The sequence below is a fragment of the Anneissia japonica genome, unplaced genomic scaffold, assembly GCF_011630105.1.
Source record: "Anneissia japonica isolate Jap-2015-1 unplaced genomic scaffold, ASM1163010v1 scaffold18213_len63581_cov115, whole genome shotgun sequence".
In the NCBI taxonomy this organism is placed as follows: domain Eukaryota; kingdom Metazoa; phylum Echinodermata; class Crinoidea; order Comatulida; family Comatulidae; genus Anneissia; species Anneissia japonica.
Window position 1 is genome coordinate 47351 of NW_022750962.1, and position 12478 is coordinate 59828.

At 33.2% G+C, this 12478-nt stretch overlaps 1 protein-coding gene across 1 annotated transcript in view; it reads left to right on the forward strand.

Annotated features, from left to right (window-relative positions):
- Positions 1–12478, forward strand: part of LOC117121588 (tyrosine-protein kinase receptor Tie-1-like) — a 46542-nt gene that overhangs the window by 30462 nt on the left and 3602 nt on the right. Inside the window, exons 5-6 of the mRNA XM_033266823.1 lie at positions 10538–10684; positions 11665–11793. Of these exons, the coding sequence (XP_033122714.1) occupies positions 10538–10684; positions 11665–11793 (276 nt within the window). The remainder of the gene's footprint in view (positions 1–10537; positions 10685–11664; positions 11794–12478) is intronic.

The window sequence follows — 12478 nt, forward strand, 5'->3', positions numbered from 1 at the left end:
TGTTTCTCTATAGATAGAGATTGGTCAAGAGTCAAACCAATAGTTCGTACTTCTGTAGATTTTGAGATTGAAATATTGTCAAATTTAACGGTGAAAGAAATATTGCCACGGAAAGAAATACTATGTACAACTTTACAGCTAAATGGAGTAAAATAGTAGATTTTACTGAATTTTCCTTGGGTTTATTTGTATCAAAAGAATAACAAAAAATGTATTTGTAAAATTTAGGTTCAAAAGAATGTTGTAAATTGCTGGGGTTTGTTTACGTGATGTTTGTTCATTCTGTAAAACATACGGTGGAAAATTAGGCATCTTCTGTTTTCATGGAGACTTGTGTAAACTCATTATGGATTGGCTTTTAGAGTTGGTGGAGTGGGGCGGTGCGACAGAGGGTTGTGCTGGGTCGTGGGTATTTTGTTTCAAGGGTGGGTCCGATTGGTCGAGCTTGCTTGATTATTTGTTGCATACTTCTGGAGATTTCTTTTTTGCATTAACTTGATTGTTAAAGTGCCTTGCCAAGATGTATTTTTAAAGATGTTTTGTCGTTGGAAATTTGAGGTTTGCATGGGATAAGGCATCTTTGTGTTTTTTCTTAAATTCTGAATGTCTTTTAATAATGCCCTAAACCCCGGTTAATGTTTTTGCAAAACTGTTTGATCATCCGTTGTCATTTTTATACCATAAAAAACTATTTAAATTGAACTTGAATACTGTCATGTATTTTATCTGAATGATCCTGGGATTTTAGTATCGAAAGTGTACATTTATATTTAAAAAAAACATTTTGTAATATACTTCTGGGGTTATTTTATTTATTTATTTTATTCATTTTATTTCGAAAATCATCCAACAGCAGAAGCAAATTACAGGATGTTTTATAATACAAATAAATATATAGAAAATGCGAATGACATCTTAAGCTAAGAGTTGCGGAAACAAAAAAACAAAAAAAAATAAAAAAAATAAAAATAAAAAGAAAAAAAATTAATTAATTGATTAATAAAAAAAAAATATTATTATTATTATTATTATTATTATTATTATTATTATTATTTTATTTATATATTTATTTTTACATTAAGCTGATTGGTTAAGTACCATGCCTAGGTATATTTAAAGATTTTTTTTGCCCTTGGAAATTGGCTGCTTTCATGGGACAAGGCATCTTTTTTTTAAATGTTCAATGTCTTTCAATAATGCCATGAACACCGGTTGACGGTTTAAAAAAAAATCTTCGATTAACCGTTGTCATTTGTATCTTAATACTATAAAATGTTGTTTAAATCTAACTTTAAAGTTTAAAGGAATACTGCCATTAATATGACTAAAATAGAAATTTCAATTTTTTGTTTACCACTGGAAGGCGCTTTAATTGTAATTTTTACGCTTATATACCAAACAAATCCTCTTTAATACTTATTTTAATGTGACTACTAATAATATATAAACGAAGAGCTGAGGCTGATTTAAAGTACATTTCTATATTGAATATGGCTAAAAATAGAAATTTTCCATTTCTGGCCGAGAGAGGGTACTGTTGACGTGAGTCCCTACCTGGAAATATTAGCTATGGTTCATAGTACATGTTTGCCAAGTTTCATGTTTTTATCATAAAGTGCACGATTTTTCGACATAACTGCTGAACTAATTAGGGCCAATTATAAATTCAAAAGACATCGTGCCGAACTTAAAACTATTACCTGTGGTGTCCCCAGGGTACCAAATTGGGGCCCGACATAAATTATTTACAGTTATGGTAAATAATGCGGAAACCACTACTGAAAATCGTTAGAAATTTGTCGATGATTTGACCCTAGGAGAAATAGTTAATACAAAAGATAAACGTCAGAACTTTAAACCCACCTGGATTATCTAGGTAATTTGTGTAGAGATAATGACATGCAGCCCAAGCCAGCCAAATGTCATGTTATCAATAAAAATTTCATAAAGTCCCAGATCAATTATCCCCAATACACTATAAATGGTAAAAATATAGATACTGTCCATAATATAAAGTAAGTTGTTAGGACTTGAGTTACAAGACAATTTACGTTGGGATGTACAAGTTAATAGTATAATTTCTAGAGCAAGTAAAAGAATGTTTCATCTGTATGCACGGAGAGAGGTTATAATGCCCCAATTGGGGAAATGATTAGAATTTAAAAACTCTATATCCGGCCACTGACTGAGTATTCATGTGTAGTTTGGCACTGTAGTCTTACTAAACACCAGTCTAACCAAATTGAGAGGTTGCAAAAGCGAGCATGCAAAATTATACTTGGTCAAAAATATGAAAATTATGTTACTGCCCTAAATCAACTAAAAATTACTTAGTCTTGCTGAGCGCAGGGAACAAATAATTTTAAAGTTCGAAAAAGAAATTTTAATGTCGAAAAGGCACCGTGATATGTTACCAGCTGAAAGAGTCGGTGAATACAGCTTACGTCACTCCAATAGTTTTCCATTACCGAAAATGAAAAGAAGTCGACACAAAAATTCATCAATACCTTACATTATTAAAAAACTAAATGCCTGATAATAATTGTGAAATAATAATAAGTATAATAGTAAAGTACATAGCTTTGATTGAAGAGCTGCAGATAATTTTTGTATTTTAAGTATTAGTTTTAAATTTTTAATTGTTAATTAATTTTTATAATCTACTTTTATGTAATCCAATAATATACTTTTTTTTTCTCAATATAAATTTGTATATATAGCTTCTTATTCTTGTTATTTATTACCGTACTTAATTCAATTTTTTAGGTGTAAATATGAATTGAAGTTTTAAATTGAAGTGCAATCTATTCTGTAGCTTAATAATTAGATTCGTTTTTTATATCTTTATCTATTGTAAAAAAGTTTCTGCGTGCTACCGTTTTGTACATTTTTTTCTATACCGTAATAAATAAATAAAAAGTTTTAAAAAGTAATAATTTTAAATAATTACAAATTTAACATTTTTGAAGATTACAACGGCCAGCGAGCCCCTCAATAATACCCGGTTTTTAGAGGAGTAATTATGATTACTATGATTTCAAATCAGTGGTGTATTTAAGGTTCCCCAGCCAGCCTTTCCTCCCCATCCCTCTAATGTTTTCAGGATTATGAAAAACATGGAAAAAAGGAAATTATATTAAGGTTTAAGTCTGAGAGTGCCATTTCCGGCTATCTAGAGGTGCTATAATTATACATTTTCTTACCTCAGCCCCAACCATGGTGGATCTGAGATGGTCTTCATCAGATTTTATACAGTTAATACGGTACTATACGTTGCATTTTTCACAAAGTACTGCTCTGGCGTTTTCACTGACACTTGTTACATTCTTAAAAATTGCTTCGATCTCACTTTCGTCGCCATGTGTATTACCGATAGGCCGATTTTTTTTCCGTACGAAAAATTTGCATGAAACTTCACTCGCGCCATCTCGGATTGACTCGGCTGAGTTTGATACGAGGAACAAGAGCAGACACTTCGCAATGTCGTGACGCTCGAGTTTTACTATTATTGCTCTTTCTATGTTTACCTACGGTAGGCCTGAGATATCTGACGGATTCATGGGATGTATTGTGTAACTATAACTGTGACCTTCTTGGATGTTATTACATGTTAGTATAATATCAACAACAACAACAACAACAGCTAGTACCCCCTTTTATAAAGTTTAGATCTGTACGGTAATACCAAAGACTAGAGAGAAAGAGGATAAACTATAGGCCTAACTACAGACTGAATTTAAGTCCTGCCTAGGCCCCTCCTACTAGGCCTAGGTCCCTAGGGTCCTAGGCTGATACCAACAGTCACGCTTCACATACAGACGTTGATTAAAATTTTGAAAACAAAAAAATGGAAAAAATTGAAGCATAAAATAAATAATAGAGTGCATAAGAGAAATATTATTAAATAAATAAAATATACCTTTCCGGCGTTATTGAACTTGGCCAAACTATCCTTGTAATGTAAAATTCATGTTAAATAATAATAATGATAATAATAATAATTTCAGCATTAAGTACCTTGGCCTAAGCCTTGTAATACTATTTACTAGGCCTATAATTAATAACTAGCCCAAGGGGAATATCTTTTGTGTTATTTTTCCTTAACGTCGATTTTTTAATTGTTATCTAATTCCTCCATTGTCTAAGTTCCCCTTACGGTAGGCCTATAAGTTGGTTATAGTAACATAATAATTAATAATAATAATAATAATAATAATAATAATAATAATAATAATAATAATAATAAATAAATAAATAAATAATCATTTCGGCATTACATGTAATTACTGTAACTTGGTCTAGCCATGTATTCAAGAACCTGCAGATTACTATGCCTAACATTAATAACTAGGCTTAGGCCTCATTTATACATTAATTGGTGCTCTGCCATTTTGGCAGGTCTTATGGCATCCAGTATTTTAGAGCTGCCTATTCTCAGCTCTTCTCTTAATTTGAAAATAACTGTCACCCTGTTTCATTTAATGAAGAAACGCCCCGAGAAACGCGCTTTTCCTTACTCTCTCTCTGATTTCCCCCAGGCTCCCTGTTTCCCAAGAAAACGTGGTTAGTAGGCCTTGGTAATTATGCAAAATCAAGACCTAACCAAAAAAATAAAAATTGTCACAGTATGTAACTCAAGTTAAAATAAAGCTTTTCATTACTCGTGCAGCACAATCAAGTATTATATGCCATTTTAAATGACCCATTTAGTCCAGTCCGAAATGTAGTAATATCAGAGGTTGCATTTTTTTTTGCTATATTAAAAAAAAAATTGGATATGACGTAGAGTAGACATAGATAAATCAAAATGTATGTGCAACATTTTTTTTTCATACGTAAGGGGGGTTGCCAGCAGTTTCAAAATGGCCGCCATTTTTCTCTAAAATTGTCACTAATATTGTAAGTTTATGTTATTAAAATGCTATACACATCTAGATGTGTATAAGAGACAGGATTTAAAGTACATTTCTATATTGAATATGGCTAAAAATAGAAATTTTCCATTTCTGGCCGAGAGAGGGTACTGTTGACGTGAGTCCCTACCTGGAAATATTAGCTATGGTTCATAGTACATGTTTGCCAAGTTTCATGTTTTTATCATAAAGTGCACGATTTTTCGACATAACTGCTGAACTAATTAGGGCCAATTATAAATTCAAAAGACATCGTGCCGAACTTAAAACTATTACCTGTGGTGATACATTTATATATAATGTGTGGGTGTGTGTGTGTTAGTATTATGTAATCATATTACATACTGTGATTTACTTATATTTACCTACATCAGTGATTTTATAATATGCTAATGTTCATTATCACTTTCTTCATCACCATCACTGTCTGATGAATCAGAAACACTCGACAACAATGGAAAGTTGTTGCAGAAACTCCCTTCCGCTTCGCAGTTACACATCTCAGTACACTGAAGATTATTTCTCCTACACGTACATGTATTATTTAAACATGTACATATTGAACAGGTACATCTGATAAGCTCAGCAATTCTATCAGGGGCAGCCTGCTTTTCTGACAAGACAGGTCTCAATTTACCATCTTCCATAACCCAGCCCAGTTTCCATGGATCAGGGATTTCTGGATGAATAACAGTATCCTGGCTCCATATATTGGCCTGCAGATGTACACGCAATATAGGCTGAATATAAGGCTCCTGCAGTTGGTGGCAGCTTATCTACACCTTGATTGTTTGGCAGAGTTTTGAATCTTTTCCATCGTAATGTTGAGGCATCTTTAGCAGATACTTTCTTCGTTACGAGAAGATCGCTACCGGTAGTTATGCTAGGCTTGCTCGTGCCGTTTGAATTTTGCGCTCTTGCACTTCAACCGTCTCCGATTGGATGTTGCTTTGTCCCGTTTTTGACTTTATTGGTTTTGCCCTTTTTAGGGCTAACTGGACTGTTTAGTTTTTATTATTTGTTTTTTTACATTTTTTAAAAAGTTATACAGTCCATTTGTAAAGTCAATCGTATACTGTATGATGTTTATAGGTCTTAAAGTATATATAGATAATAATACTGGATCTTTTTGTTTAAACCAAACAATTTCAGTTCGTCACTCCCCGGCATGCACTAAAATGGACGGGCCTTGCTGCTAGCGTAGGCCTAGCCTCCTTAGTTGAGCTCGAGCGTTGTTGTTTCTCGCAATTGTGCAATTTTACATTGAAACACTTTAAGGGAAAGGGTGTGCACAAAAGAGTATCATCTGCGTACATGGGGTATGTCATACTTCTGAATGATCATACCAAGTGGTTGTATGTATATCAAGTAGAGAATAGGTCCAATGGTAGAACCTTGTGGAACTCCCCATTTGACAGCCAGAGGTTCGGAAAGAACAGAATTCCCTCGCACTAATTGGTGCCTAGATGACAGGTAAGAAAAAAAAAACATGCCAAGGGAGTGCCAGAGACTGCGATTTCAGACACCCGACGAATGAGTATAACGTGATCGATGGTATCAAATGCGGCTAACAGATCAAGATACACCAATAGAACACAGTGGCAGTCACACGCGCAATCGACATGTCATTGACGACCTTACGAAGAGTACATTCTGTTCTATGTCTCGTCCGATAAGCTGACTGGTAAGGATCGAAAAGTTGATTTTCATCCAGGTACTTGACAAGCGCTGATGCGACAACTTTTTCAAATACTTTAGCAAGTATCGGGATATTAGTTTATATATATATTTTTACATTTGATACTCAAAACCACCGTTTGCAATGCAACACACTGATTATGATAGCGGTAAAATATACAGTTCAATAACCATACTAGATTACATACATATACATATATTTGAGTAAGGACCAACAATTTGTGACGATTTACCGTCCAGACGCGTGCACAGATCTGCACGAAATATATCGTAGCATCAGTCTTGTAGGTGTCTTACCATTATTGGTTTTTATATAGACATAAATCTACAAAATGTGAGTATTCATTATGCAAATTACGTTAGTACTGTGGAAAGAGCAAAGTACCGTAATATTCTAGGCGGGTTAACATTGAAAGTGCTCAAAACATTTTTTTCGTACGTATGATTTGTTACAAGCTGGCAACAAAATGAATCCTCATCATTACCTCTTAGAATTTTGGATTTAGGTGCTAAAATTGATCAAGAAATGGCAAAGTTTACACGTTTTTACCCTAAAATGGTATTTTGAAACTAGTCCGTCACTGGAAAATTCAATTTGAATATTATATTTGATATCATACAAACGCTATTTAAATTATCTATCGAATGATTTATATGACAAATTATATTAGCTTGTGACCAAACATTTTTTTATGACTTTTTCCGCTAAATTTAATAATACATGTTTTATTAAATAAATACGAAAGCTAACAACCTGTTCGTGTGATACTTTCCCAAAAACTGACCTATTATACAAAATAAAACACCTATTAAAAAAATCAGACATTATCAATTTTGATATTTTTGTGTTACAGTATGTCAAAGATCATCTACCTCAAAATTTTCTAATTTTACACCTTTTTCCTAAAATGGTATTTTAAAGCTAGTACGTTAGTTAATAAAAAATCGATTTAAATATATTTGGTATTATACGACAGATATTAAAATTATCTATCAAATGATGAATACAAAATGTGAGCACTTTCAATCTGATGGTCACTTGTCTATTCAGCACTATATTTATATAGGTAAGTGGAGCGTACCACTTCAGTTAGTGCGGCCGATGCAAATGAATTTTCAGTAAATATAACGGAATAATATATATTAAAATAAGTCAATACGTGGGGAATAAGGAATGTTAGCATCTATTGCAATATTTTAGCATGTAGGCCTACTGTACAATACAGTTTTAGAATATGAATATTCTATATATGGCAATACCTGCAGTATTTGGCCCACTGGGATTTCAGAATGAATTAATTATTAATGTTTAAACATTATGAAGAGTGTGGGGAGGGGGGTGCAAAAATTTTAAATGCGGAACTACAAAATATCAGTGGCGTAACTAAGGGTCCGAAGGGCCCGGGCCAGGTGTTGGGGCAAGGGGCCGTGAAGGGCTAACTTTTTGGGGTGTGGGGGCAAAGCCCCCAGCCGCTCCGGGTTTGTAGCGTTTTGTGACGTATTTTAATGTCTTTTTTTTTGGCACAATTGTGTTCTTAATTTTGTATCGTGGTTTGACAAAATAAGCGTAATATTTTGTAATTAGATAAATACTTTGTTCGTCTGTAACTTATTTTCCGGTTATATTGTTTCATTTTTATTATATTATAAATATTAATATTTAAAAATATTAAACATTAATAACTAGAAAAATGTAATTTATTATTGCACAAGGATTAACAAATTACAGGTGTAGTACTAGGTAGGCCTAGGTTTAGGCCTACACCAGCGTAACATTTTTGCCTTTTTGAGGGGCGTTTCCGCACCCCCGCCCCTGGTCTGATCGTCGCCGTCATCCTGACCCCAATCTCCACCCCTAACATGATAGTGTATTTTAGGGGGGAAATGTTTTAAAAAATGTTTGTAAAGAGTAAGCAACTTATTTATGTTTTTGGGTGGTGAGGGATTTTTTTTATTAGTTTTGACTTTTAAGTCTCTCAAAAGATGGGAGGGTGACAGACTCAGACACACACATGATTTATTTGATCCAAAATAATATAAGCAAATACAGAAAATATAACAGAATCACAGTACTAAAAATATTAAAAAGAGATAAATGGATCTGGGAGGCCCTTATTATGGCTGCAACAGCCGCTAGCATAAGAGCCACCAATGAAAAATCTAAGAATATAATAATAATAATAAAAATAATATTAATATTAATAATAATAATAATAATAATAATAACAATAATAATTAAGATAATAATAGAATCATTACTATTTTCATTTATTAATGAATAATAGTGTTAAAAATAACAGTTATATGCATTTGAAGATTTCAGCCCCCGACCTCCGCTATGCCATCACCAAATAAACCCGTACTACCAGTTCTAAATATTATGATTCATTTTGGTGACAAGGTATTAAAAATAGTTCTTCTCTACAAGCACAATGTAAATAGAAAAGGGAAAAACAATATTAAACTGCATATAACGTACATAATACGTAAATTTCATAGGACATACCAGGTAAATATGAACGTGCATTAGAGTTAGCAACATTTTTATGTGATTACTAAGAAAATAAAAGTCAATTATCAGTTGGCCTATAAATATAGCAATTATTAATAACACACACCTCAAGATAATCATTTATAAATACATTTTTTGTGTATGTTGTGAATCCTTTCAGAGAATGAGTATGTACTTTATAAATTATTACATTTCCAGTATGGCTCACAACAGAAGGTAAACTAGCACGAATGCACTTTTTGCAAATTCGTGATGTACACGAATAATATGTAAAAAAAGTTTGGAAATACGCAGGCAACATGCTATTCACATATTTATGGTCAAAAGTAATTTGGCAGAGTTTATGAATATCAGATAACTTAAGCAAATGTAGCTTCTTTAATAGAGGTTCAGTATGAGCGTTATATTTACCTTAAGGTGTTATCCGTATAGCTTTTTTTTTTTTAAGCATTGTGACCTTTACAATCATAACCCCAAACAAGTATGCCGTAGTTTAGATGTGGCACTATTAGAGAATTATACAACGTTACCATTACGCTTTTAGGGATAATATTTTTAATTGTATTAAGAATGCCTATTTTTTTTAGAGATTTTATTGGAAATGTGATCACAATGGCTATTCCAGTTTAGATGTTGATTTAAAATTATACCAAGTAAAGCCTGTTTTCCACTAGGCGAATTTATTCGCACGAAACAAACCTTCAGTACGCTTTCTGAGCTCTGATTGGTTGCGCATTTTTTCGCTTCGCAAAAACCCGATAGAAATGTGAATGCGCATGCTTATGAACCGACGATTTCGATTCGCGCGAATAAATTCGCCTAGTGGAAAACCGGCTTTATGTCGAATTATGTCGAGCAAATCAGGTGTATCAGACACCGAGTTAAGTTTCACACGTGGAGCCAGTTTAGGCGTGGTGCTCTCTGATTTGCTAGTTTCAAGCTTGTCAGTATTGTCCGGCTTGGCTTTCCTAGGCGTCATTTTTGAAACCGTAGACTGAAATAATATTAGGGCCTACAGAAATAATATACTGTATTTTTTTATATTTTAAATCGATAATTAAGTTACAAAGATAATCTGGTATACCCTTTTGAATAAACAGAGACGATAATGCTGGCAGTTTGTAGAAGAAAAACTGTATTTCACATGCGTTCTTATGGAGTGGATGTGAGACACGTCTTACCTCCTCGCTTACATGATATGATTGATTCAATTTGACAAGACAGAAGACAGTTCCCCAAGTCATATAACATGTCATTTTTACAGGAGTGCTCTGTCTTTCTGCTCTCGCAAAAGGCCACCCAAGGCGGTCTTTTTGCGAGTGTATATACACATTATAATAAAATATAACGCTATTTAATCCACCAAGTCTGTCTGCTTTCATCTCACAATTTATATGTGTATTAATTTATGCAGGGTGTGGATCAAATAACTTTGGGCGATTTTGCGGTGTCTTGTGCAAATCGAAAAAAGAAGAAAGCTGTAAGGAAGTGGTATTCTGCCCCCCAGACCCAGTTGGATGCAACTGCATTGATGGTTACGGAGGACTTGACTGTTCACAAGGTAAAATTGCTCAATAATACATTGTTCACAACATAATAATCTAAAGATGTAGGGTACTTAATAATAGATAATGGCCGTCTGGGGAAGGTTTTCATTTCATTTAATTTATCAAAAAAGTACAAAAGACAGGAACAAACAGACGCAATGAGAAACAACAAAAGAGAGGAAAACCAAAAAAGTGGAAAAAAAATCAGCTATCGATTGTTTCCCACAAAAAATAAAAAATATCACAATTACCAACAATAAAGATAAAAATATTAATCATTTGTCAAAAAAAAAGAAACAATAACTTAAAACTTTGTACTAAAATGCAGAAATTAAGTAAATATTAAATTGAAATTAACATGTAAAATGAAGCTTGGGAGATCTTCAGGATGAAGTGAAATTAAACAAAAGGTTTGTCCTTATTTCACCGGGCAGTTTGTCCCATATTTGAGGAAAAATTGTTGAATACAGAATATTTTATAGCATTACTTCTGGCGTATTAGTGAAAAAAGAGTGCCGACAATTAACCTTAATTAATTAGAGATATCAATTGAATATTTCTCTCATAGACAGGTACTCACAGATGCTCTAGTGATACTGGTAACTAATCTAAACTAAACTATTCCATTGGAAGTAACAAAACGTGAAAAATATCAAAAAGTGTAGGAATTATTTAGAGAGATTTAATTAAATCTAGTGAATACTGTAATTGCATTTACAATAACAAAACTAGCTATTTCTGCCCGTCTACGACTTAAAGGTTTGGAAACTTGAGCCTGTTTATTTGGTAATAATTCCGAGTGTAGATCACATTGTAATAACCGTCCTACAAGAGGTTATGTAGAATTATTAGTTTTCAAGATTCATTATTATTTATAATTCCACAAAATAATGAAGGCCTATTCAAGTTAAATAGAAAAATTATTTTCGATATTATACAAGTTATGCATACATTTATTTTAACTACCATGTACCATAAACATATTCTCCCACAGCATGTGGCACTGGATGGTATGGTGCCAGTTGTCAACAAATGTGTCATTGCAATGTTACATATTGTGATCGAAAATATGGATGTATTAATGATTCGTGTTGGGACGGTTACACGGGACCACAATGCCAAGGTATTGGCGATCATGATGATTGCAGTAGTAATAATTATGAAAATGATGATGAATGGTTATGATGATTCTGATGATGCTGCTGCTGCTGCTGATGATAATGATGAAAATGAAAAGGACTATGATGCTGACAGATAATCATTATAATTATGATGATGATGATAATGATACAAATTATGATGATGAAGATGATAATGACGACGACGATGGTGATGACGATGATAATGATGATGGTATTACGATGACAGTGATAAATGAAAATACACAAAGCGGTACTTTTTAAGCAAAATGTGCATCCACCAGATATTGATTGATATTAAGACAACGTCACTCTCGATTTTGCACACGAATCACCGACAGTGGTATAGGTATGTGCATCTGAAGTAAACATGCTGTTGCGGGAAGTCTTTACAAATCAATAAAAATATGGACTATGGGCATTTAATACGAATACTGATTCAGTCAGAGACGAAACAATGTTTTGACTGTTATTATTTTCAATGGTCTTCTGAAGCATCTCTCCAGACTATCAAATTTCTTTTGACAACAACTATTGTATGACCATATAGTCATGATGTACCTATATATGATCATGATGTGATGTCATAATGACCATATTTAGCCATGTAACATATATTTGTCAAATATAATTTGAAATTCTGGAGGGTTTAGAATCAGGGGTGGCGCC